The following is a 27981-nucleotide window of genomic DNA, read 5'->3' as shown; positions in this document are numbered from 1 at the left end:
GGAAGTATACAGAAAAAATTGAAAGAGGAAAAAGAGAACTGAAGCATGGAAATCTGCTACTATACTACAGTACTGATAGTATAAATAGAAAGGGAAATGGAAAGGTTTAAGAAAACTAAAATGGGACATTATCTCTTGATATGAGGAGTTGAGGTTGATGGAAAACTGTACACTTTTCATATAGCCAAAGAAAGATGAATTATTAAATTATTAGCATTATTAAAATCTCAGAAATTTGAGAGTGTTCCAAAAACCAAAAAACTATAGTCCATATAGATTATCTGTGATGTCTTCTCTCATGATTCTAGAAACTCCATAGGATCTCAGTAGCATTTTCTGTTACCTAGAAGAATTATTAGCAAATATATTAGCATACAAAAAGTATGGGTTTATAATATTATAATTAGTTTCTCAGTCTTTATAACTAATTAACAAAGTAAATTATTCCTAGGGCTTGCTAGAATTTTGTCTATTTTCTAAATCAATGAATCTTAAAGCATTCTCAATATGCCTCCTTTCTTCTCTAAGTCAACTGGAATGCAATGTGTTGCCTACAGAATACTTTCATTGATAAGTACACAAAAAAAATAGATTAACAATACTGAAAAACCTCACCTTTACTCAGAATAAAATGGAACTTTTTGAATCTCTGTCAATAGATAGGGAGTGTGGCAATATAAGGAAGTGACCCCCCCTCCTTTCCTTGCCTCCATCTTTTACATTTCAGCTTACAAAATAATATTAGAACAATACTTTATAATGAAGCCATTGTTCTCATCTGAGAAACAATCATTAGTCATTCTTTATGATCTGTTCCAAAACAATGCTCTACACTAAATTCTTTTCCCCTTTCACCAAAGACCTAAATTTTGAGGAAAATGAGTAGAAGTTCATGGAAGAACTCTGTTCTCTCTGATAACCAAATTAGGGAGATGGCCAGACAAGGGCAAAGAGACTTTTGATCCACTTGGGAGCAGTTCCTTCTTTCTCTCTTTTTTTTTTTAGATTGGGGGGGGCCAGGGCAATTGGGGTTAAGTGACTTGCCCAAGGTCACACAGCTAGTAAATGTGTCAAGTGTCTGAGGCTGAATTTGAACTCAGGTCCTCCTGACTCCAGGGCTGAGTTCCTTCTTTCTCAATGCCCAATTGGGGAATGAGCAAATTAAGTCTTTGAGTACTTCATTTACTAAAAATAGCGAATTTTCTTTCGATGAAAAGTGGAAAGGAGAATCCTAGGATGGACTAGTTGAAGGATTAAAATGATTTGGGGATAATGATTCTATAGGGTTCAAGGGCATTTTAAGTTACTATCATTCTAAGACTGTTACCTAAACTCTGAACCCTTTCTTAATCTTGACTGTGGCATTTTATTTATTGTTTGATAATATCATAAATCATAATCCCCAAAACCCTATGTTACAGAGTCTTTCAAAGGCAAGGGAAAATCCTGCCCATTTTTGAACCTTTCTCTCTAAGCAGCAATAGCTAGACTGATTTAATTCATAAAATTCTTTCTGGAAGGCTTGTGCCCACAACAGAGAGCATCCTTTTTACTTAGCAGGCACTACTTCTGAGTTAAGCCAAGCAAAACTGACCTTTTCTTACCTTCTTTCAAAGGTACTTTGGGAGTAAAGTTTTCTTTACTCTCATGCTGGAAAGCTTTAGAAGGATCAAACCGCTTGAAACCTTTTGCTTCATCCACTTGTTCCTGAAGCCTTTTCCCAGCTTGTTTTTCCTTAGCCAACTGAGAACGAAGTTTAGAAACCTCCTAAATAAAGGAAATTTAAACAAGTAATTTTTATTTTGCAATAGAGATGGGCTATAAATGTCACTTGCCAATAATGTACAGTTTCCAAAGCATAGGTTCTTAACCTGAGACAGAAAGATTTCAAAGCACCTGTGAACTTGGACATGGAAAAAATTACTTCTTTATTTTCACTAAAATAAATTTTGACTCTAGCTGAAATTTACATTCCTTCCTTTAATTATTTAAAAACATTTTGAGAAAGGGCCCAAAAATTTCACTAGACTGCCAAAGAGGTCCATGATATATACAAAAAAGTTAAGAACCCCAGTTCTAAAGGATGTTTTAAAAATAGATTTCAAATTATTGTTGCATTCAAAATATTTTAGACTGATAATAAATTGTGAACTATTCTGGGATTCTTTTTTTTTCTTTTGGCATAGCTGTAACTAAATTGAGACAAATGATTTTCAAGATGGTCACTTAAATATTTGGAGTCGGAAGATCTAGATTTGAGCCTTGGCTCTGCTGACTTACTAGTAAGACCCTGAACAAGTCATTTACCCTCACTTGAGTTTCCTCAACTATAAAATGAAAAGGGGGAGGAGGTGTGGGCAAGATGACCTCTAAGACCCCTTACAAGTCCAAATCCTATGATCCTAAAAGGAGTCAATCTCAGAACAGAAATATTTTCCTTACTCTACTTGCTAGTTAAGATACAATTCACATTAAAGGCTTTCATATGCAAACAGAAATATTTGTGACATTTTGCCTAGTGTTTCCTCATATAGTTGAAGTCCTTCTATTCTAAAAATATCATGGTAACTTGAAACACTGAACATTTCACAATATGATGCCTGTATTTGTTTATTTTGCTAAGGAGAATGTCTTCCAATAGAACAAAACAGTTAAAAAGTAAACTGAAATCCAAGTCAAGTGAAGAGAACTTCCTCATTGTGTTCTCACTGAGGTCAGGTCAAAGACCTGGCTGGATAAACTATGTCCCAGGGTACTCAAAAACTCTGCTGGTATGATAGCTATACCACTGCTGGTGATTTCGGAAAGAATGGAAATGGAAAAATATCCTAACTTATAAAATGGAGAAAGCAGATACTTCCATCTATATAGTGGCAAGTTTGAATTCAACTACTGGTAAAGTACCAAAACAAATTATTTAAAATTATTGTGAATACTTAGAAGGAGGTGATCACTAAGAGTTATTCAGACTAACTTTATTTCCTTTTTGGACAGGATGGCCACCATGGGAAAACTATGAAAATACACACACACACACACACACACACACACACACACACATTTCATAAAATTTAGAGCTGGAAGGGTCCTTAATGATACAACCCAATTCCTTCATTTTAATGATGACGAAATTAAGATTCTAAGGGCTTAGTGACTTAATAGTAGATCCATAGGTAAAAAGTATCAAAGCTGGGATTTAAACCGATGTCTTCCAACTTCCAACTATGTCCAGTGTTCTTTCTACTACATCAAATTACCTCTGTTACAAGTATAGATACTAAATGCCTTTCTGAAGTCCAATATCTCATGATGTCCCTGTGGACAAACTGGAAAGATGTAGGAAAGATGAATGATAATATATTTAGGTGGGTATAAGACTCTCTGAATGGATGGATCTATCTATTAGCAGATAAATATTAATCTGAAATAAAATGCTACATAGTTGTTTTGGACCCTGTTCTGTTCTAAATTTTTGACAGTGACTAGGATAAAAACATGGATGGTATTCTTATGAAATATGAAAATGACACAACACTATAAGAAGGATAGCTAATAAACTAGATGACAGAATTAGAATACAAAAAGGTTAATAGGCAGGAATGATAAGCTGAAGCCAACAAGATGAAAGGTCATAGAAATGGATGTAAAATTTCTGCATTTGAGCTTTAAAAAAAAATGGCATAATACCAAGAAATAAGTCTCCATGAAAATGACTTAGAGGTTCTGGTGGACATGACAGTCAATATGTCAATAGCTTGACAATAATGAACCTACAAACCTAATGAAATCTTAGGCTGCATTAACAGAGCCAATGTCTGATGTACAGGAGATTATATTCTTTCTATACTGTGATCTGGTCAGACAGGCTATACTTGAAGTACTTTTTTCCAATTTGGGAAACCATATTTTAGAAAGGATAGTAAGAAGCTAGAGTGCAGTAAGAAGAGGACAACCAAGATGGGGAAGAAAAATGAAATCATACTAAAAAAGTTCATGGAATGAACTAGGGATATTTAACCTGCAGAAGAAAAAATTCTGAAAGATGTGAGGGGTGGAAGTAATAGAAGAGGAACATTAGTACTCTTCAAACATTTAAAGAATTATTACATGGAAGAAATATTAGAACTTATTTGCTTGGACCCAGAGAACAAAACTAAAAGCAGTGAGTGAGTTACTTTGAAGCAAACTTCCTAACAACTGAATCTGTCAAAAAATGGAATGATATGCAAAGTCTTTACATATTAGCTGCATGACCATGATGGAATTCTGTGAGGTGGGGATTTATGACAAGGGTAAGGGACATGGCCTATAAAGTTACTTCCAATTCTAATATTCTATGATTCCACTTAAATTTTTGTAATTCTTTATCAAAAATTGGGGAATGAATTTGCTAGTCCAACTACGTGGAAGAGTCTTATTAATCTTGTGAATGAAAGCAAGAATGAAATGTTAAATTTACAAACCAATTTGAGCTGGTTATTCTCTTCCTTTAATTTCATGACATGTCTAATTTTTTGCTTTTGATTCTGATGTCCCAATAATTTAGCATACGATTCACTTAGTTTATTCAGTTCTTCCTGTGTTGTACCATGTTCAGTCAATAAAGCTCTCTTTTCTGCTTCAAATGCATCCAATTGTTCCTAAAAAAAGATTTATAGAGAAAAATTTAAAGGTCAGAATTTTCAAGTTCACACACACACACACAAATCAGCTAAACCTTAGAAAATTAAATTTTGACATATTATTCTAGCACTTCTAATATCATAATAATGCTAAAAATATAAGCACAGTTATTGAATTCTAATATGTTGAGTTTTCTCTATCCTCATGCCAAAACCAATACCTTTAATTGACAAACAGAAACTAAACCTAATTTTTTTAAAAGAAAAAAATTAGCAAGGCTAATTTAAAAGATTTAAGTATGACAGTATCATGTATACTTCTTTTAATAAGAAGTCACACTAGAGAACAGACTTCACATTATGAGAGGTATAGAATCTTTGGGAGAGCTATGGTCATAGCTATAAGTAACTGGCATTAAACATTTCTAAGGCAATCAAAAGTAACTTCTAATTTATAGTGGACAAACCTGAAAAGGCTTTGTTTTGTTATAAAGTTCTTCATAAAGAAGATGCCATTTTTCCACTTCTTGTGTTAATTCCATATTTATTTCTCCAGTTTTGCTAAATGAGGGGGAAAAAAAGACTAAATAACGATAAGCAACATAGTTCTACTTTGAGAAATAGAAGCATTGTAAGATGTTACCTTGTTTCTTCCATCTCAAGTTGTTTCTTAAAGTCTTCACTTTGTTGCTTGAGTTTGTTCTGTAAATCAGATATCTGTTCTAGAGAAGAAGCTGTTTTTTCTTTTATTTCTTCTTCTTTAAGTGCCAATTTACTCTGCATGTCTAGAAGCATCCTTAGATTTGAGGCAGATATAAAATCAAGTAAATATTCTAGTCCTTCATGTAAAACTAAAAGTTGCATATCCATGATTTTAACTTTCATCTTAATTACTATAAAAATGGAATGTTAAAATTCATAATAGCAAAATAAAATCTTATAAACCTACCAAATAGCATGTACAGCAATTCACTGCCTGAATTGATTCATAACAAAAGTTCCTAACTAAATCTTTCCTAATGCCTCTCTTATGAAGAGAGAGAAACGTGGATTCTGCTATTCTAGTAGAGTTCTGGGTTCATCTCGCAAATTACTGAAGTCATCTAATAAGACATGAAGGAGTTACAATCCAAATAGGTGAAGGAAGTACCACACTGATGATATTATAGCTGTTCTGAAATACTAATGAAATGTAATAAGGTTTATGTAAGTATGGTATTTAGCATTTCCTCCCTATGGTATTATGTGTGTAGGTGGCCCTACCTTGCATATTCTTCATCCTTTTTATTTTTAGCATGCTGAACCTCCAACATTTGCTGCTGAACAAGCTCAACTGTTTTTTCTGCATCAGAAGCCTTTTTCTGCAGTAATGAATTCTCATAGTTAAGATTTGCCATTTCTTCAGTCACTGATCCTTTATGGCTTAACCCCCAAAAGAAAAAAAAATCAAAGTAATCCTTTTAACCACTGTACAATGACAAACTATTATCCTGCCAACTTGCATGGTTTAAAACCTATTTAACACACATAGGATGGAGAACAGGAAAGGTTGTAATACAGTTGTGCACTGAGGCAACTAAAAATTCAAACATCTTAAAGATAATAGTAGTTGGGAGGTCATTCCTCCAGTGTTCCTCATTCACCACTATGTTTGCAATGTAGGTTTTATACAAGGTGCATCAAAATTTGAGGAAATGGGTGGTGGACAAGATACCTTTCAAATTCAGCAATAACATCTTCAAGACTTTTCAATGTATCGATGTACTTTTCCTTCCAGTGCAGAGAAGCCTGATTGTGTACTTCATTGCTTTTCTCAATTTCATCTTGTTTCCTTGGGAAGTTCAATTCAAAAATAAAAATTATGTTTGTTTTTTTCCAAAGAGACTCTCAATAACAATCGCTAGGGCTAAATTATGCAGGAGACTGAGAGCGACAAAAACGAAACACTTGGATTAAAGATATTTCACTGAAAAGGTTTCTCTGAAACTATTACGAGGTTATTTGCCATCATTATAAAAGTAACTTTTTCCTAGGGATTGCTATTACTCAAGGACTTGAGAAAAAAGATAGCTATAAAACAAAGAATGAAAGGAGAAACTTTAAAAATCTGCCTTTTGAAAAAAGTTTCACATGCTTCTTAAAATAATAAGAATGGACAACAATAGCAAAAGTGAAAAGTTTTCAGGTTTGAAAATATACTCACTATTTAACCAAAAATCATTTGGGAAACTAGGCAGAGCTATAATAAAATTACAGTGGAAGAAAGTTCAGTTACAAAATTTGCTTGAAAAATGTAAGAAAACAAAGACATTAACAACAGAATTGAGAACCCATCACCTGATCCTTCCATCAATTTGATACTTTTAGAACTGGAAGGGACCTTAGAAATCATTTAGTCCAAGCCTCTCATTTTGTAGATGAAGAAACTTCAGCCCAGTTAGGTCAAGTGATTTGAGATGCCTGGGCTAGTTAACCACAGAGGTAGGACTAGAGCTCAGGTATTGCAATTCCCAGACTTGTGTTCTTTCTATACAAATTATTCAAGAAACCAAATAACCTCAATACTTGCCTCTTTCTCAAGAGATCACAGTTAAAATTTGTAAAGCAAAAGAATCAAGACATAAAATTAATATTTTTTCATTTTTAATTTCAACTTGAAAATTAAACTAAAGTGTCTACAAACCCTTTAAGCTTTTCTTCTAAGAGTTGGAGCTCTCTAGCTCTGGATATATTCTCTTGCTCCAGCTGCTTCACCAGCCTTTTAGCCTGCTCATCCTTTTGTTGCAATTTATCTAGTTCACTCAATGCTTCTTTTAATTCTTCTTGAAAAAGATTTTTCTCATTAATTAACTCTTCTTGAAAAAGACAAAGCTTCTGATTAAGACTAGAAGATAATTCCTATGACCAAACAACAAAACTGAGAGATGCCAATCAAGGTAGAATCAAGCAACATAAACACTAAGCTTAAGAATTAAGAGCAATATTTCTTCATCTTGGAGAATAAGCAAGTGCTTACCTGCTCTTGTTGCAGACGTAAATCAGTTTCTTTCTGCCTTTGTTCCAGCTTTTCATTTTCTTGTTTTTCTAGAGTTAATCTTTCTTTCAAGCTTAGTATCTCAGCATTGAGATTTTGTTCCCGTTCTTTGTCTTGACTCACAAGTTCCCCTAAAAAAAGACATTTCTAAAACATTACAACTAGATAAAGCATTATACTTGAAGGAATACAGTCTCACATTAATAGTCCATTGATGTCTCTTTACTGTTTAAATATATTTAAGTGTTTATTTTTTAAAAATCCAATTGCTTTAAATACTCTGAATTATCTGACCTGTTTCTTCATGAACCACATGATGCATTCATTTAAGTCTTCAGAAACAATTATCATAGTAAACTTTTACTGGTTCAGACCAAGGGGGGAAAAGTAAAAAAGTCTGAATAATTCAATAATTGAAAAGAAATGCAACTGTAGTACTAATTAGATTGACAAAATGTTCTGGAAAAAATTTCCCCGGAAAAAATTACTTAACATTAAGTAATAACATTATACTTAACATTAAACACTAATTAAGATGACTATCATATTATAAATTGAAATTCTTAACAGGAGAGTTTTTTTAAACCTCTTTAAAATACTGAAAGGGGTCCCCCTACAGATACTAATGCCAAGAATAAATTACCAAAGTTAGAAAAAGTTAAATTCAATTAATGATACATTTCTATATTATAGTAAAATACTCACAAAGAAGTTTTTGCCTGTTATAACATTTCATGGGCTTGAAAAATGCTGTAATTAATACACTAAAAATCTAGTTTTTTATATCCCCCCTCCAGAAAGTTAAGAATTATGTTTTTAAGCAGTTTTAATGAATTACATTCAAGCCATTTATGTCATTACTACCACTACAGAATTAACATTATTAGAGGCTTAAAGGTTTTGAAAAAGAACCTGTAATATATTTATTTTACTTCATTGATCATTCAGCTTCATGTAGCAGTATTTTTTCTTTTCTTTCTTTTTTTGGATAATTTTAAGTTATCATTTCTGTGAAGAGATAATTATACCTTTTTGCTTTTCAAGAATCTGACATCTAGTGTTCAAGTCTTTAACTTTTTTAGATAACACATCCACATTTTCATCCAGAGACTGCTTAAGGATCAAAATCTCTTGATTCTTCTGATTCAAAGTCTCTTCCAACTGGACAATCTCCAACTTATATTTCTCCACTTGATCTGATGTAGAGCTTCATTAAAACAAATTTAGAATACAAGTTTCATTAGATATTGTTTCATATTTTTACAAATAAAAAACACTTGAGAAGACATTTATATTACCTGACTTCTGTAATATATTCCAAGAGATTTTCAATTTCTAATTTTTCTTCAATAGTTTCTTTTTCTGTAGTGACACTACAAAAAATGGTGGGACACATGCTATTTTAATACAGTCTGAATAAAAATTATAGCCCAGGTAAAGTTCTGCTTTAAATTACAGATTTTCTAAAATTATATAAATTGTCAGGCTATAATCTAAGACCAATGAATAACCTTTTGAACCGTTTAAAGTAAATACTTTTAGAAGTATTCAGAACCTATGGAGAAAGTTATGCATCCATAAGAGTCAGAACTGCTATTCATAAGGGCATTAAACATGGCTCACTGCAAAATCTGAATTCTCTGGTTGGATCTTAACATTAGTGGAACCATTCCATCTATAAGTTTAGAAATCAATAGGGAGAAAAAAAGTATTCTGTTGGGCAAGTAGTGAGTCTGGGAAATACTGACAAAAGTCCCATCAACAAGTAGACAAATAGTGAAAAACACTTAAATTAATTTTGCCCACTGCTAGACAGGCACATTATCCAACCATAAGAGACAAGGCCTTTAGATTCTATTTTACCAACTTACAGTTTTTCCTCAAGTTGTGCCAAATTTCCTTGAGAATCATGAAGGTTCTTTTGCGCTATCTGTGGCTTGATTTCCATCCCTTCTTGCTTCTGAACAACATTCTAAACAATAAAATGACAGTTGGTGATAGGAAAAAGCTCTTATGGTCTTAACAGGACAAACCTGAAGACAATACTCACCTTCTTCTTTGCTTCAATCTTATTCTTCAGTTTCATTAACTCTAAGCTTAAATGACTCATTTTCTTCTGGTTATCATCTTCAGAAAACTAAAAATAATTTAAAATTCAGAAATATTTTAGCTACAAATAATTATTAAATATTACATGGCAGTTTCTTGTCCACCTAACTATGGTCAGGGTTGACACTTCTCTAATATACTGCAATAGGGACAGTCAGCTGATGTTACAAATGTCAGAGCAATTGACAATACTTCATTACTGACCATACAGACCGTCTCACCCTTTCTTCACTTTGCCACATGTACTACTGGAATTCCTGATATGTTGCTTAGAGGCCACTTAGGCAATAGGTAACCCTGTGTTATGGACTCCCTTTCAAAACTCCAAAGCAGACCTCCTTAAAATACCATTGATTCAAAATACCCACTTCAGCTCTAAACATGCACATAACAAGCAAAGCCAACCTGAAACAAGGTTTAGTGGAGTTGTATTTAGATCACTGAATAAAAAAACGATTTTAGGAAATTCTTAGAATTCTTCTTCATAGGTACAATGACCCTTTTAGGGTACCTAAAATTCCATACTCTAATTTGCAAATCCTAATATGGAAAATAAGGATTCTAAGACATGTTTACAAACTGTAGATGGTTTTTGCTTGGTTCCAACTAATCAGAAATTATGTTGTACAAACCTGGGATACAAATATTTTTAGTTATAAATCCAAACAGAAGAGAGCTCTAGCCCAAATCTTCCCCTTTTTCTATCTATAAACATTTTCATAGGAAAGGATTTATTGACTCTATTAACAGTTTTCAAATTTATTAAAACATGAATGGAGCTTTTCAGAAATCAGTTAAGTAAACTCCTTAAATTGCTTTTTGGTAGCAAACTTATTCAGTGATTGCATAAGATCCTTGTAATTATACTTGTCTATTGAAATCATGAATAGGTAATTCTCCTTATTTTGATACACTGGCCCATGCAGAATCAGTAGCAGAAGCAAACAAATAATCAATCAGTAACTTTTTAAAAGAGAAATATTTTTAAAATTTCACAGTAAGAAGAGAGAATAAATACTTTAATTAGCAATATACTCAGAAGGAGAGAAGAGGGAAGAAATGTAGTTTTTTGTCAAAGCCTGGTAGAGTAGAAAGGAAGTAAAGATGGAGTTCTGGGTTCACCACCTAACTCTTTCTTTCAGTCTTCATAGTCATCCTTACTTAAGTGGGAGTGGGGAGGGGAGGTTTAGAGGAAGGAACTACCGAATAATGGCTGCCACAATGATACATGTGCCAGTGTAACCATTAAAAAAAAAAACTTTCTAGCATCCACAAAACCCAACTCTTCCAAGGTACATAAGTACACTTTTCATTTGTAAAGCATGGATTTTCCCAAGCTAATGCAAATATCTAATAAAATTATTTAAAATCTACATTTTTAAAAAATAAAATAATTAAGAAAAATGACTACTACTAGAGGAACTTTTATACTTGACTAATCTTAGTCACTAAGATTTTGCAACTAACATTGCTGACATTGATAAAAATAATTTGAACTTAAATATAAGGCCTAAATACCTTTGTTTTTAGTAGTTCGTTAGCTCTAGTCAATTCAATAAGCTGCTTTTCCAAAGATGCAATATTTGCTAAGAGAGATGTTTTCTCTCTGACTGCTATGTTTAGCTTTGCTTCCACCTTCTCAAACTCTGCTTCCAAATCTTGAAGATGTTTATCCTGTATTCCACGTTCTTGTACTAAGGCACGTATCTAGAATCAAATGAATGAAAAATAAGTTCCATATACACAAATGTGCATAAACTGAATTTCATATACCAAGAAAATCTAAATTTTACCTATTCCAACCAACTAGTAATAACTTATCACACATATATTCTTTTTAGATGTATCTTACCTATTGCAAAGGTATTTTAAACAATTTGAACAAATCAGAATCAACATTTTTCCCCCAATACTACTTAACAATTTAATGTCACAGGAGAATTTATCAGAATTCAAGGTCTCACTTTTGGATGCGGTTAAGCAGTTTCAAGACCCACATATTTATGTACATAGATTGTTATGACTTTAGGGGAGCTTAAGAGATAACTTTAAGTAAATACTACCAGGGCCGAAATAACTTCAAGGTCACACAGCTAGTTAGTAGCTCAAATGAAATTGGAACTCAGGTGTTCCAGTGTCTAATTCAGGGTTTTATTTTATATTATATGACACTACCTTCTCCAATTTTCTTAAAAAATATTCTTACAGAAAAGTTCATACAAAAAGCTCTCATACTAATAATTGCTATGCTGTTATTCTTATAGTTCAACCACAAGCTTTCTAATAGCCCACAAAAAATAATTTGGAATCAATACATCTCATGAAAATTATTTTCTTCTCCTTTAGCTTTAGGACTGTCATTGATGTCAACTTCTTCAACGTATGTGGTATTTTATTAGTAGTCTCTGAAACAATAGCTACATCATAAACATTTACTGGATAGTTATTATGGAGAAGATAGCTAGAGATACAAAAAAACAGACAGTCCCTATATCTTATACAATACAGAGACCCTTTACAATGCTAAACCCTGTCTCGTGTTCTCCGTGTTAAGGTTCCATCCCATAGTCTCCAATAGATTGCCCACTCTATCATCTCCACTCTTTCACTAATCTTCAATCTCTCCCTGTCTACTAGCTGCTTCCCTACTACCTATAAACATACTCGTGTCTCCCCCACCCTCAAAAAACCCTCACTGGATTCAGTCATCCCCACTATTATCTCATCTCTCTCCTCCCTTTTGTGGCTAAATGCCTTGTGAAGGCTGTCTACAGTAGGTACCTCCACCTCCTTCCCTCTGACTCTCTCCTTAATTCTACATGCAGTTAGGCTTCTGACCTCTTAATCCAACTCAAACTGCTCTCTCCAAAGTTACCAAGGATCTCTTAACTGCCAAATCTAATCGTCTTTTCTCAGTCTACATCCTTCTTGACCTCTCTGCAACTTTTGACATTGTCAATCACCCTCTTCCCTTCGATATTTTCTTGTAGGTGTTTGTGACACTCTTTCCTGGTTCTCCTCCTACCTGACTACTCCTTCTCAGTTTCCTTTGTTAGATTTTTATCCAGGTGGCACCCACTAACCTTGAGTGACCCAAAGGGTTCTGCCATGGGCTTTCTTCTCTTTTTCTCCTATTTTACTCAGTGATCTCACTAGCTCTCTTGGATTCAATCATCATCTCTCTCTGCTGATGATTCACAAATCTATACCTATCCAGCCCTAACCTCTTGTACTGACGTCCAGCTCACATTTCCAACTGCCTATTGGACATCTCAAACTGGATATCCCACAGACAAACATAGACACTCAACATGTAGAAAACTGAAGTCAATATCTTTACCCCTCAAGTCCTCCCCCTTCGTAATTTCCCTATGACTATTGAGGATACTACCATCCACCCAATCACCCAGGCTCACAACCTAGGTATCATCCTCTACTCCTACAGTCAAGCTACAGTCAAGGCCTGGTGATTTTATCTTTGTAACATCTTTCAAAAACAACCCCTTCTTTCCTCTGACACTGCTACCACCCTGGTACTGGTCCTTATCACCTCATGCCTGGACTATTGCAATAGCCTACTGGTGTCTCCCTAACACAAGTCTCTCTCTACCCAAGTCTCTCCTCTAATCAGATGTCAAAATGATATTCCTAAAGTATATTTCTGACCATGTCTCTCCTCTCCTCTCCTCTTTTGCCTCTCCCCAACCCCAATAGACTCCAATGGCTCCTGCAGGATCAAATATAAAATCCTTTGTTTTGGTATTCAAAGTCCTGCATAACCTGTTTCCACCCTGTCCCTTCTCTCCCCGCCCTCCACCCCTTTCCAGTCTTCTCCTGGAAGGAAAAAACAGGAGGAAATCTAGGCAATGTAAAAAGCAAAAGATAGATCAATAAAAATCTGTTTTTCAATAAGTTTTGTTTTACATTTAAAGAACTGAAAATATATTTTTCTTACCTCTTTCTCCTGCATCTTGAGTTTTTTCAGTTCTTTATTATCCCTTTGAGATTCTGTCTATTAATATCAAAAAATGCAATAAATAGTAAGCATAATCAGAAGCCAAAAATATTTGAGAAATTGACTTTACAGACTTATTTTGTATCTAGAGAACTCATCATGCTCCACCATGACAAACGTAAACCTGGGTTATTCAGAGTTGTACCAGCAGAGCTATGGAAGCACAAACTTTCACAAGACTTTTCAGAGGATGCCAATGACAGCCTGTGCCTGCATTTTAAGGAACAACACACAGCTCATCACCAGGAGGCTAGCTGGGTAACGAAATCTTTGGTCACCAGGACCCAAGCGGGAAAAAAAAACTTCAAAATGACCTTCAGTTATATGCTGCCCCTTCTTGCCAAAGGCCTCCCCACCCCGCAAAAAAGGTTTCAAAGTGACCTATAGTCCTGTGCTTCTCCTTCTCATTTCAGCAGTGCCAGAGGCAGAATAGAAGACAATGGGGACTGAGAAGCTAAGAATTACACTGGTTGGAGAGTTTTTGTAACATCAACTTAGCTGTTGGTATTCTAAATGCAAGATCTAAATTCAATAATCAGTGAGTAGACATATTATTGGAGGAATGGAATCCTCTCAATTTCGACTTTCTTGCCATAAGTGAAACTAGAAGATGCAATTGCAGCTAAATAGAAAGATGGCCCACAGATTCACCCTGGAGTGGCAAGTAGAGAAGTTGGTAAAGTTGGTTTCATCAGATGTCCAAACATAATTTCATGTGCATTTGGTTATCTCGCATTTAAGTGCTAATGATAAATATTTACAAAGACTACTATAAAAACATTTGCAGTTTATGTGGCCACATGTTTTACAAAGTATGAAGAGAAATTAAACAAATAACTAGATAAGACCTTCCAAACTCAATCAATATATACTTGATAATGGGTGTCTTCAATGCAAAGGTCTATGGCCAAAAAAAAAATACACTGGAAAATATGGTTTAGCAATAAAGAATGAACATGGTCGAAGACCTTCAGACTACATGGAAGTGTCAGGCCCATATATTATGAATACCTTCTTTGAGGGGAAAAAAAAAACCAAAACAAAATAGATTGCACTGGATAGCATAAATAACAAATAACAATGCAATAACATTGATTTTAACATACAGGGAAAGACTCATTGCTGTTTTGAATCATTCCTGAATCAACTTGAATCAACCAGATCACTGAGTTGTAAAATCAAAAATCAGCATAATATAAATATTTAAATAAAAATATAAATCTGAAAGTTGAAAAATTATTCATTGTAAAATCAGAAGATAGAACATTACGGGCAGTATCTCTTCATATGAGAAGCAACTTGGTGAGAATCCCAACTGAGCAAAGTATTGCCAAGGACATTTGAGGATAAAACTGGAAGAAAGACAATAAATGAAAGACAGAAAAGTATTCATAGAATAGGTTTGTGCTGGAGGTGACAATTACCATATACCAAGAGACCCTACAAGTGGAGTTCCTTAAGAAAATTCAGGGTTTTAAAGTTTTGGTACAGAGGGATTGCAAGCCATTTTCTAAAATCAAGAGTAACATAAAACAGAAGGAATCAAGTAGAACTCTATGAATTTTCTTGATTAGAAAACTTAGGGTGGTACCACATTTTGAGAATGAGATAGAATCTGCCATTAAGGAAAAAAAAATCTTATATCAAGCAACAATTTGAACTTTAGCATCCAAAGAGACTAAATTAAGGCCTATAGAAGGACATTAATGGAATTTAGAACAACTCAACCAAGGTTCTTTATTCTATCCTAAATTAAGGTAAAAGACATTGATTCCTAATATCTTACCTAATTATAACTGTTCCTAGGTTACCTGTCCAGAAATGGAAGGAAAAGTCTCAAGACTTGCTTTTTCTGTTACCAATAACCTTTTAATTTCCCAAAAGACACTCCTAGGGGGTTGGAACCTTTACCTACTAGAGCTCTTAGTAATACTTGCATTAAGATGGCAAATACCAAAGTCTTTAGTCAAGCAGTAGGTTCAGTTTGGAATGTGGATCAACACTTTCTTTGCTTTTACAAAATATATTCCAGGAACTAGAGATTCTTTAAATCAATTTTTATACACTGTAACCTTTTGCGTCAACGTCCCCCATAATCCAAGGGAACAACCTCCACGGAAAGGGGGCCTGCCATTCTTGCTACCACTAAATGCTACCACAAGGATAGGGAAGCTAACCTAAATCAAGCAGCAAGACACCCTGAGGATCACAAGGGGGCATTATATGCCAGGTAGGCCAAACTTACCTCCACCACTTCCCTTAGACTTCCATGGAAATGGTCGAAGACATTCCACACCAAATGCCCTAGAATAGCCATGCTTCCCAGGCTACCAATTCTGCTTCCAGCTTAACCCTATCATCATCCAGGGGAGCAATATCCTGAGAGAAGGGGCCTGCTATTCCCACAACCATCAACAACAGGTAGATGAGGCAGGATTTGAAAATGACTCAAAGTCCAACTTCTACTGTCATATTGTGTTCTTTAATAAGAGCTCAATATCTTGCATATACAAATAACTACAGAATTTACATTAAGCATTATCTATTCCTTATACCTCATTAGTGATAAGAAGACTAGACTTTCACTATGTATTTTATACTAGGTCCTGTTCCCTCTATGGACATAACACTTATTCCTCCTCCCTTTATCAAATACACATATACGTATACATATTCAAACACACACAGGCACTAATAACTACAATTTTAGAATACAAATATTGTTCCCACCACCCCACAATTTTTAAAGAAATAGTGAGAAGTGTGAAATCTTAATCATTTCATAAAAACAACTGAAGAGTGAGACTATTTGGAATAAGCACATTTTAACAAGATACATGTGACCTTGGCTGGAACAGAACTTGTACTGATGGTCTTAAACAGAAAATCATTTTATGAACTTATAAAAAGGCTTTACTACCAAAAACAAAAAAGATACTGGAATAGCTTTCTCACTGCTTTCTTGATTTTAATCATGTATTCACAGGCTACTTCAGTCAGTCAATTATAATATCTTTCATTATTCATTTGGTTTATATCTATCATGTAAAGTTTCTTACCTTTAATCTCAAAGGCTTCGGATTTTTCACAGTTGTGGATGTAGACCTATCATTGTCATTATTAAGACCTTGTTGATTTTCCATAGAAGCTGCCGTAAAAATTAAAGTTTAAATATAAACAGAGGTAACATAGAGTTCTCAACAGTAGGGGATTCTAAATATTTTAGATATAAGGTATTTATACTAGATTAAAAATACAAATGCAAAGAAGTAGCCTAATTTAATCTTTTTGATCCAGAATAAAAATTCAAAATCATTAGTCAAAATTGTATTTGTTTCTTCTTATTTACAGTTCCTAATTGTATCCTGACTAAACTTTTTAGGAATGAAAGAGTCAGGGGAAAGGGTGACCATGGGAAGGTAAAATCATTTCATCTGCATTCATATGCCTTAATGTTGCCGGTTAGACTACATGCCAGTTTTAGTACTTAATTACATTCATAAAATATGTCTTATACAGCACAATCTGAGCCTTCACAATTCACTCAATTTTGTACATAAGAACTGTCTGCAGCTTCAATGTCTAGCTCTCAGAAATACCCAGACATCTCTCTAAAACATAGTTTCCAAACTTTAAAACTTTAGGTTATTATTCAATCAGTCAAACATTTATTAAGTGGCTCCATTATGTGCAAATCATTATCCCAGGTGCTAAGGATGCAAAAGCAAAAAGAAAACATCCCCTGTCCTCAAAGAGTTTAAATTCTACTGAAAGAAAAACAACTTCTACACTGATAAGCAAATACAAACTAATTTTAAAAGGGAAAAACATTAACAAAGAGAAAGATTAGAAAATATGAAAAAATGCAATAAAAGTATGTAACTTGTCCCTTTCATTTTGGAAGGTAATTATTACCCTGACGCCGTCTAAATCGTTGTGATTTCTCAAAAGATACAGGTCCTTTTGGCATTTCTGAAGTTTTGACATCATAAGCTCCTGGAGATGGTGCACAGCCTAGAAATAACAAAATTAAACATCCATGTTTTATTTATTCATCATATTTATAGGATAAGATATGGGAAATGAATAGATTATTAATAGCAAAAATGGCATTTATAAAATGAAGCTGCTTGTTTCTCTTCATGTAAAAAAAAAAATACCAGCTTTTCGTTGGTACTGAAAAACAAAGAAAACCATTTTATTCAAGAGTAAAGAACAAAAGTCCTCCCTGAAATAGAAACTTCTTTATGGAATATAAGGACATTAGAGAATACTTGCTGTGGGACTTTAGATTACTAAAATCCTCTTGTTGCAAAAGACCTATAGCTGTCAATTTCAGTTTGTGGGAAATATGCTTACAAGCGAGGGAGCTGGTAGACAAAGACTTAAACCAAAAGAAGTGTAACACCAGCAAGCTAATGTAAGTCCTTTGGGCCCCAGGCACCTCTAACATAAGAATTACAACTATAAAAAAATAACACTTCCTCAGGCAGATCTATTAAAGAAAATTCATTCAATATAAACAAACCAAATAAAATATACATTTACATTTTTTTTCAAACAGTGAGGTGATCTTCATTTAGTGAGATGACTAGCAAAGGAAAAACTATAATACTCTCCAAGGGAGAGTGGAAAAAAGGCAGGTTGTGGGAACATCAGAGAATCCTAAGATCTCAGAGTTGGAAGGAACTTCAAAGGTCATCCACTATACTCCAAATCTGAAAAGGAATCCTATTCATAATAGCTCTGACAAATGGTCTTTCAGCCTCTGCTTAAAGACCTTCACTGAGGGAGTACCCATTTATAATAATGGTGCCTAAATTCATATAGTTATTTAGGGTTTGCAAAGCCCTTTATATTATCTGATTTTATCTTTACAACAGCCCTCTGAGGTTGGTGCTATTATTACTCTTATTTTACAGATGAAGAAACTGAGGCAGAAAGCGGTTAAGTGATTTATGGTCATGGTCATGTACCTAGTAAGTGGCTGGGAAATTATTTCAAGGACTTCCTGACTCCCAGCTAAATACCAATTCTAAACATTTTGCCACCCAGTTTCAAGGCCTACTTCCTGAAACATTCCACTTTAGGCCAGCTCTAACTTTTTTTTCTCTTTACTTACAACTGAAATTTACCTCTCAAAATTCCACACTTGTAAACATAAGAACAAATCAAATCCTCCTCTGGAGTAACCTTTCAGATTCCTATAGACACAGCAAGGCGTCACTAGATTTACAAGATCAAAGTGACCTTTAAAGATAGCTAGCCCAGTTCTTAACTTGAGATACAGCATTTAAAAAAATTTTTTTATAAAACTATGCATAACATTTGACCCAGCAACACCACTGCTATGTCTATATCCTGACATCCAAAAAAAAAAAAAGGAAAAAGGACCTATTTGTACAAAAATATTTATAGAAGCTCTTTTTGTAGTGGCTAAGAATTGGAAATCAAAGCTATTCCCCATCAACTGGGGAATGGCTAAAAAAACCCTGTGGTATATGATTATAACAGAATATTATTGTGCTGTAAAAAATGACAAGTAGGATTGTTTCAGAAAAACCTGGACTTAGGTGAACTGATACATAGTGAAGTGAACAGAACCAGAAGAACGTTGTACACAGTAACAGTGATATTGTTCCACGAAGAACTGTAAATGACTCAGCTATTATCAGCAATACAATGATCCAAGACAATCCCAAAGGCCTAATGATGAAGTATACTATCCACTTTCAGAGAATGAACTAATATTGATTGAATATAGACTGAAGCATTCTATTTTTCACTCTTTCATTTTTTTTCTTTCATTGGACTCTTCTTGTACAAAACAACTAATATGGAAATGCTTTACATAACTACACATGTGTAACATATACCTGATTGCCTACTGTCTCAAGCGAAGGAAGAGGGAAGGGAGGGATAGAATTTGGAACCCAAAATTTCAAATAAAAATGTTTAAAAATTAGGAGGGAAATTTGATATCTGTATTTTAATTTATTTCCCTTGTAATAATAAGTATTTTAATTTATGTATTTAAAAACATTATTCAGGGAAGGTGTTTCATCAGGCTGCCAAAGGAATTCATATGCATTCACAGGCATGCATACATACACACACACACACACACACACACACACAAACGGTTAAAGAATTGCTGACTACACATGAATAAACTGAAACTCAGAGGTGAAAAATGACTTTGAGAGACACAGGGAGAAGGGTAGTTAGCTTTAAAGTCCAAGCCTCACAACGTCTGGTACAGTTCCTTGACAGATAAAAACAAATCTCTACTTGTTCTCTCTTAAAACTTCTACCAAATAGTATAAAGCTAGAAGTTAGGGCCTCAGGGTCCCATTTTTACCACCCACTTCCCTGAGCTCCCTCCTCAGGATTCTGATGAAAGAAGACGTCTGATCTGGGTTATGAGGAAAGGGGAAACATCCCCGGCCTCCGACTCCAAATAAGTCACTGGAAGCTTCCCCACCAAAAGACTTCTCAGGCTCCCCATACGCACCCGAAGGGTCATTGAAGCGTTTAAGCGGGGCCTTAGGGAAGGACATGTCAAAGACCAGATGTAGCCTCCAGGCACACCAGAGATCCCGGCAACTGCAACCCTTTCACTTGAATTCGAAAAGCTCAGCATGGTCCCCTCCCTCCTCAAGAGGAGCCAATCAGAACGTCTGCTCCTTCTACTGCACCAATCCTCGCAGGAAGCATTTGGGAGCATGCGCGAATACCCTCCTGCCAACCAATTAGGTGGACAAGCACGCAAGGTTCGCTGTTTGAGGAACTCAGCGAATGGGGGGCAGTGGTTGGTAATCGCTATTTCCGGAATGGATTCTGGCGCTAAGTGCGCGGACAGTGTGCGCAAGCGCATTTCAATCAATGATTGTAATCGCTGTTAATAGCAACTGAATATCTGAAAGCCTAATGAATTTCGCCTGACTTTTCTATCTCTCCACCTTACCATTTCCTAATATTTCCCTTATTTGTTCTTTTTGTGCAAATTTTCCTCCAAAATCTCTTCAGAATATTAGTTCTTTTGCTTCCCCTCTGCCAGTTACCAAGATGGTCACCGCGATGGATAAAACTCTAGTTTCCGCCCTAACTTCACAGAACCGTGCGCGTGCGCCATGACCTATGGGCCGGGTGGACGGAGACACTTCTGCGCCTGCGCCCAGGAACCTTGGTTGGCACTAAGAAAGGGTCACTGGGATCCGAGGGAAGCATGTCTGCCCCATTTGAAGAGCGAAGCGGGGTGGTGCCTTGTGGGACGCCCTGGGGCCAGTGGTACCAGACCCTAGAGGAGGTGTTTATCGAGGTCCAAGTGCCACCGGGCACTCGTGCTCAAGAGATCCAGTGCGGCCTGCAGAGTCGACATGTGGAACTAGCCGTGCGGGGCCAGGAGATTCTGAAGGTAGGGGGCGGCCCTTCATCCGCATCGTGGGTCCCAGCCTCAAGGGACCGACCTCTGGTATCGGAGCCGAACCGCGTCTTGAGTCCCCGTTCTTTCCCCGGGAACCACGCCGTGAGACTTCATTTCCATGGCCTTCCAGGGCTTAAGGCAGAGATTTCTTAATCGTTTCCAAAGGAAGCTTTCCTCGAGCCCTTTCATTATTATTATTCCGCATGCTAGTGGGTGACCGAACTCCTCTAGCCTTATCAAAGAGGGGTTTTAGGCCTAGGAAAGAGGATGCTCTTTTTCCGGTATAGTTCATTGTACTCCCTGAAACCAAGCTGTCAGAAGCCCAGAGTTACCATGGGAACATTTAGAAGTGACTTGGAGGAATCTTGTGAATTCCTTACCCCTTTGTTCTCGAAAACTTCGAAGTCGAGTGCAGCCCAAAGTACAGATTGATAGGAGTTGAGAAGATCGGTTCTGGAGAAAATGTGCCACACTTAGGACAAATATCATAGTCTCTAGATCTAGAGCAGGAGGGAACCTCACAGAAATCATCTAGTCCAACCCCTGCTTTTTACAGATGAGAAAGCTGAGGTCAAGAAAATCTCCTTACTTGCCCCAAGTCGTACAGGTATTGTAATAGGGTCATAGATTTAGAGCTGGAAGGGACTTTAGAAGCCATTTAATCTAGTTCCCTTATTTTACAGATAAGCAAACTCAGGTCAAGTGACTTGCCTAAAGTAACATAGGCAATAAATGGGAGAACCAGGATTCAAACCTAGGTCCTCTAATACCAACCAAATCCAGTGATCTTTCTGCTGAGCTGTGCTAAGTCCTTTAAATAATAAACTATAGTAAGTTCAAAATATTCAGTTTTTAAAATTACTTCCCCACCACCACCTTTTCAGAAATATCTGTGTATGTATAGAATACTCATGTACTGTGGCTGGTGTCTTTATTTTTATCACCCACCTCCTTTTGCATAACTAAGGATGTCTTCCTAGGCCCTTCAGATCAAGTGTCAAATAGCAAGGATCCATATTACAATGTAATTGGGAAATATTTAACAAAATAAAAATGCAGTAAAACAGATAATGTGTGTATGTGGTTTTCTTAATATGTAGCCAGAAGGGACCCTTATGTACCATTTGCGTAGTGAGCTGAAGTTGCTGTTCAAGTTTGACACCATTTCATTGATCTAATCAGCTCTCTTGGGTTCAACTACCATCCAGATGCAAATTACTCAAATCTTTGGACTGTGCTATCTGGTTATGTCCCAAACATAATTTAATCTTCCCTCCCCACCACCTCCTCTAAACTTACTTTTTCTGTGAATCTGAACTTGACTTAGGATCTAACATCTATACAATACATTATATTTCTGCACCCATTCTTTTGTTAATGAGAAAGGCACTTCATGGGATGCAAGACAATGGACTTTTTTTCCCTGAAAAATAGTACTTTAATTAAATCCATATGATGAAGTTAAATTTTTTCCTATTCCTGGATGTATAAGATAGATTAATGATAATATCTTATCAAAACTTGGTTCAGCACCTAATTTTAGGTTTTGTACACACTGGGTATTTAATGTTACCAAATTGAATTTTCCGAGGTGTCTTTTAAAAAAAAAATGCAAAAGGACCTTGAGCACTGCAAAGTAAAGGGGAATTTATACAAAACACACTGAATTATAACAAAATTATATGGCAATTTCAGCCCTTTATGGAGTCACATAGCTTCTAGAAAAGTTTCCTTATTTTAAAACCTTAAAAACTTAGCATATTTTGGCTTCTTCATAAATGTCTTCTCAGATAAAAAGGCTCTTTACATTTCTTTAAAAGTTATGTTTTTTGATCTATCAAGTAGCAGTTTAATAAGCGGGGTGGGGGGGGGAGTTGGTTGCTGTTCTTTTAGAAACATTTTAAATTTTATATAACAAAATCTCTTTACAAATCTCATAACTATCATATCATAAATATTATATCTCATATCTCTTTAGTACCATTCTAATTATAGCTTTCCCAACAGACAGCTGTTTATTAGTAAAGTTATTTTAGGAAAGGGAAAGGGAAGCTTGGAGCATCCATTCACTTCTGTCTCAGTGAGAGGTTCTCTGGATTGAGTTCAAGTCTCCATGTTCATCTCTTAAGGAATATTCAGGACACTAGTTTAAAAATTTTTAAGGTAATTATCTCTTTATAAAGAGTCTTTATATAGAGTCTTTATAAACTCTATAAAGTATTATAAGGTTATCTCTTTATAAAGTCTTACTAGTTTTATGGCTTTGCTCAAGATGTGACCTGAAGTGTCTGCCCATCTGCTGAAAAACAGAAATGCCCTAGTTTTATAATTAGGAAGACTTTCAGTTTTACTTGGTTCCGTCTACCTTATGTTAGGCATGGTTGTAAAAAACAGAGTTCAATCTGTCTGCACCAAGAGTTTAAAACCCTAAATTTTCTTAAGGAAAGTTTTCTTATATACTTTTCCTGTGTATAGGAATTAAGTAAACTGCTAAAAATTTGATGGTTTTTTAAAAAAATAAGCTCTTATACTCTGATCTGTGGATATTTTCTTCAGTGATGCAAATCCCAGTCTATCCATACTTGTCTCAAAGTGCTTAAGGGCCTTTCTCCATCTCCATCCAGTTTACTATGAGTTTACTACTGTGTTATAGTAATACAGTTAGTCCCAGCAGCTGATACCTATCAATATGTTGAGTCAACATTGGCATAATAAAGCAGCGTTTGGGGTTTGTTTAGTTTTGTTTTATTTTGGTTTGGACTTGTCATTTCCTTGGTGTAGGGATCACCTAATAAAGAAATTCCCTCTACCAGTGCAAATCTACAACTGTTCTGAGACTTTACTCTTAGAGTTTACTGGGGCACCAAGAGATTAAGTGACTGACCTAGGTTCACACAGCCAGGATATGAGAAATCTTGAACCCAGATCTTCCTCATTCTAAGGCTGTCTCACTATCCATTATGCTACTCTGCCTCTCTGTGATAATATGGAAGGATTGAAAAATCATGATGTATACATTAAATCATGAAAATTTTTTTTAAACTGATTTTATATATTTGGTGAATTGCAACATTTTAGGGCAATCTTGCAAATTTCTCTTTTCAGGGCAAACTCTTTGATTCTACAATAGCTGACGAGGGAACGTGGACATTAGGTAAGGGTATTTGCTACATTTGAAAACTCCATTTGGCATATTTTTGGCATATATTGTTTCTGGATCAGACCCCCACCACCCCAGCCCCATGCCCTCTAAACCAAATTATTTTGTCCTTACAACTTTAAAAGCATAGCAACCAGAGTTTGTTGAAAAAAAATTCCCATGATAACTTGAAGGATTTTAAAAAAACAAATGTAATGATAAATTATAATTTCATAATTTGTAATTTTTCTCATAGAGGACAGAAAAATGGTCCGCATCGTTCTTACCAAGACAAAGAGAGATGCAGCAAATTGTTGGACCTCTCTCTTAGAAACTGAATATGCAGCTGATCCTTGGGTACAGGACCAAATGCAAAGGAAACTTACCCTGGAGAGATTCCAAAAAGAAGTAAGTCACATGAATTTATGAATTCCTGTATTCAGCCTGTGTTAAATCCACATGACAGCTATTACTATACACACTAAGCCTTTACTTTATTCATTTTAAAAGTGTTCATTCATATACTATGTCACTTAGTTACATCTCTTATGAAATTCACTTAGTCCAGATATGTCACTCAACCAGATTTTGGTAGCAATTACTGACCTCAGATCATTCTCTTTATCCTGGAGTTCAGTACCAGGCTCTTAATATTATTCTTTCTTTCTATCCCAGTTCCTGTCCTAATACTTGAAGACTTCAGCTTACATATTGATGTTTCGTCAATAACTCTTGCTTCCTATCAGCCTCCTCCTCCATGATTTGCTCCTTCATTTCACCTCAGCCACACATAGACAAATCATGTCATCACCTCCTCAGTCCATAATTTTTTTCCTCTTATCACCTCTTGTCTTTACAGTTGTCTCTGTACCTCATCTTCCCAAAATATATTCTGAGTACTCACTGAAACCTCACCTCTCTCTGTTATTCCAGGTTATTCCCCAGTTTTGGTCTTAACTTCCCTCCCATCAAAATCTTTCAACCAGTTCAATTTTACACCATCCTCAACCCTTGAGTCCCTTGTTCTGCTGTCTTGTCAATGCTCCTTTCTTTCCAAACTCCTGTCTTGGATTATTCTCATCATCCACCACCTCGCTTCTACTTGCCCAGTTGCTGAACTCTACTAGAGAAAGTCTTAAAACTGGGCCACCTGGGTCCACTGCAAATTTGTAATCCAATCTAAATAGTTATCTACAAATCCTTTTTCTTCTCTGGTCAGATTCTCTTGTATCTAGTATTATTATAATATGAATTGTTTCCAGAACTGGACAACATGGCTTCCATCTCCATATCCCCAATCAAAAAGTCTCTCTAGGATCATTAGTGAGCTCTTTAGTGCTAAATCCAGTGGCTTTTTCTCAGTCTACCTTGCGGAGATTCTTTTTCTGGGTGTTCGTGAAGTTGCTTCTTCTTGGTTATTTATCGGACCAGTCCTTTTCAATCTCCTTTCCAGGATCATCATCCATGGCCCTAAACCCTGTGCATGAACTGAGAGTCTGTCCCAAGGCTTTTCTCTCCCCATTTTCTTTTCTTAGTAATCTACTTAAGCTCCCATGGGTTCAACTGTCATTTCTGTCCAGGAGCCTACCAAATCTATGGCCCAGCCTTCCATCACTCCCCAGCTCAAAAATACTTTAATGGCTTTCATTGTCTCTGATAAAATAAAAATTATTGTGTTTGGCATTTAAAGTCCTTCATGTTTTTGCTTCAACCAATCTTTTCAGGCTAACTTGCTTACCTGTTTACTTGTCTGCATTACTTGCATCTCCTTGCCTTCATGCCATTTCCCCAATGCTTTGAAGTCTCCCTTTACTTCCTCCTTAGAATCCCTAAGGGTTCCCTTCAAATTCCCCATAAAATACTACTTCTAAGACTCCTTTTCTGCTGCCCCCAATGAAGCAGCACTTTATGTGCATTTTGTATTTAATATGAACATGTTATATCCAGGTAAGAAAATGTAAGTGCCTTGAGATACTTGCCTAGCAGTACATGGGCTCATTCTTCACTTCAATGTTGTACATAAACTTTATATAAAAAGATGTAAATTTAGTAATCTCTTCCCTCTTTTCAGAACCCTGGTTTTGACTTCAGTGGAGCAGAAATCTCAGGAAACTACAGTAAAGGTGGACCAGATTTTTCTAGTCTCGAAAAATAAAAACTGCCATTTTTAACTATGTTCCATGGATCCTAGAAGATGTTGCCAATGTAAAAGGATTGGATTATGTGATTGAAGAAAATTACATTTGCCTACACAACTGAATGAGAATTGTAAAAAAGAAAAAAAAAATTTAAATATGACTTCAAAGAATGCATTCAAAATGTAGTTTACATAGAAAACATTCTGAATTTCAATGGAAATTTTTTTGGAGAAATGGATCTTTTTTTGGACTTACTTGGCTCAGCAGGACATTTTAAACAGGTCTTGAACTCTTATTAATTTGTTAAGCAGTGGGCCATAATCATGCAAAGCTCAAGTGTGCCTTCAGAGGAAATTAAATTTTTCTTTGGAAAACTGTAACTCAGAATAACTGTCAATAAAGCTTTCTAATTCCAAAAATGGAATAAGTGTTACCCACCAATTTTAGAGTACCAAAGGGAAATGATTCACTTCAAAATCCAACAATGATGGAAAAATAAAAAGTCTGATTCTCAAACTGGTAAAATATTCCTATGAAATGTAGCTGTTTCAGTTAAGTTAAATGCCTTATTTTTTATGTGCATGAGGGAAGAGGGAGATAAGGGGTTAAATTAACAAAAATGTAGTTTAAAAACATGATGTAAACAAAGTATCTTTCTTATGAACCTAAATGTAACCCAATAAACAAACTTCAGCGAATCAGCTTTCCCCCGGATAGTCATAGGAATCTGAAGAGGATCATTAGGGGTAAAAGTTACCCTGTGTAAGCCAAGAACAGTTTAATTTTGTTTCTACCAAATCACTTATGAAAATCAGACTGTTGATATTTATTCCTATAATTTTGTATAAACTATAGTACCAAGTATTGGGATATAACTGATTGTTTGGGAAATAAAAGATCAATGGAAGCCAAGGATAATTTTAAGTCCTTTAAGCCTCCAATCTCTTTTTGCTGAGTAGGTAGGACCGAGGCCCAATATTACTTTTATTACCCACAATAGATTACTAAATGCTCTACAACCCAAGTAGATATTTTTTTCTTGGTAGTGAATACATTAAAGGTGGCCAGTAGGGAAACCCAAATTCCAGGCTCTTTTAGTCTCTTTACCTAAAACAGGTTCTTAACCTGGGGTTATTTTAAAATATATACACATAAAAATAAAATATTGATAACTTTCAGTATATTGATTTCCTTCATAATCTTAAAGATTTTATGCATTTGAAATTTTTCCTTTCCAAAGGTCCACAGGTTTCATTGGATTGCTAAAGCATTCATGACACAAAAAAGGTTAAGAGACCTCCTGGCTTCCATTGTATAGTTCTGTAACTCCAGAGTTTACCTACACTTTGTTATCTACAAGTATTTCAAGAGTTGTCACAGGCTTTTTTTTACTTCTTCAGAGGTCAGAAGTAGGAACACTAAAATGGAAATTGCAGAATGGTAGGTTTTATCTTGTTAAGAAAATACTTCATACCAGAGCTGTCCAAAAGTAAAATGG

At 35.4% G+C, this 27981-nt stretch overlaps 2 protein-coding genes across 2 annotated transcripts; one reads left to right on the top strand and one right to left on the bottom strand.

Annotated features, from left to right (window-relative positions):
• Positions 1-49: 49 nt before the first annotated feature.
• HMMR (hyaluronan mediated motility receptor) lies at positions 50-20355 on the bottom strand. Its single transcript, XM_036751090.1, has 18 exons — positions 20295-20355; positions 17696-17794; positions 16840-16928; positions 13721-13777; positions 11284-11472; positions 9707-9793; positions 9528-9628; positions 8955-9029; positions 8685-8863; positions 7639-7787; positions 7306-7520; positions 6337-6453; positions 5886-6044; positions 5266-5418; positions 5090-5183; positions 4464-4640; positions 1605-1767; positions 50-343 (listed from the first exon to the last, which is right to left on the bottom strand). The coding sequence occupies exons 1-18, from the start codon at positions 20338-20340 to the stop codon at positions 324-326; spliced, it is 2169 nt and encodes a 722-aa protein (XP_036606985.1). The 5' UTR covers positions 20341-20355; the 3' UTR covers positions 50-323.
• A 591-nt stretch (positions 20356-20946) lies between these two features.
• On the top strand, positions 20947-27404 carry NUDCD2 (NudC domain containing 2). Its single transcript, XM_036748104.1, has 4 exons — positions 20947-21197; positions 24312-24360; positions 24602-24753; positions 26417-27404. Exons 1-4 carry the CDS (start codon positions 21009-21011, stop codon positions 26498-26500), a joined length of 474 nt encoding a protein of 157 aa, XP_036603999.1. The 5' UTR covers positions 20947-21008; the 3' UTR covers positions 26501-27404.
• Positions 27405-27981: the final 577 nt, after the last annotated feature.

Source organism: Trichosurus vulpecula, chromosome 3 (genome assembly GCF_011100635.1).
Source record: "Trichosurus vulpecula isolate mTriVul1 chromosome 3, mTriVul1.pri, whole genome shotgun sequence".
Classification (NCBI taxonomy): Eukaryota; Metazoa; Chordata; class Mammalia; order Diprotodontia; family Phalangeridae; genus Trichosurus; species Trichosurus vulpecula.
Note: the sequence above shows the minus strand (reverse complement) of the source record. Positions and strands in the feature narration are given on the sequence as shown.

Excerpts from the sequence above, each read along its gene's own strand:
- NUDCD2 (XM_036748104.1), top strand. The coding sequence starts at position 21,009 with ATGTCTGCCCCATTTGAAGAGCGAAGCGGGGTGGTGCCTTGTGGGACG. Across the intron at positions 21,198-24,311 it reads GGGGCCAGGAGATTCTGAAG|GGCAAACTCTTTGATTCTAC; the intron begins GTAGGGGGCGGC and ends TTCTCTTTTCAG. Across the intron at positions 24,361-24,601 it reads CGAGGGAACGTGGACATTAG|AGGACAGAAAAATGGTCCGC; the intron begins GTAAGGGTATTT and ends TTTTTCTCATAG.
- HMMR (XM_036751090.1), bottom strand. The coding sequence starts at position 20,340 with ATGTCCTTCCCTAAGGCCCCGCTTAAACGCTTCAATGACCCTTCGG. Across the intron at positions 13,778-16,839 it reads CGAAGCCTTTGAGATTAAAG|ACAGAATCTCAAAGGGATAA; the intron begins GTAAGAAACTTT and ends TGATATTAATAG. Across the intron at positions 8,864-8,954 it reads GAATATATTACAGAAGTCAG|CTCTACATCAGATCAAGTGG; the intron begins GTAATATAAATG and ends GTTTTAATGAAG.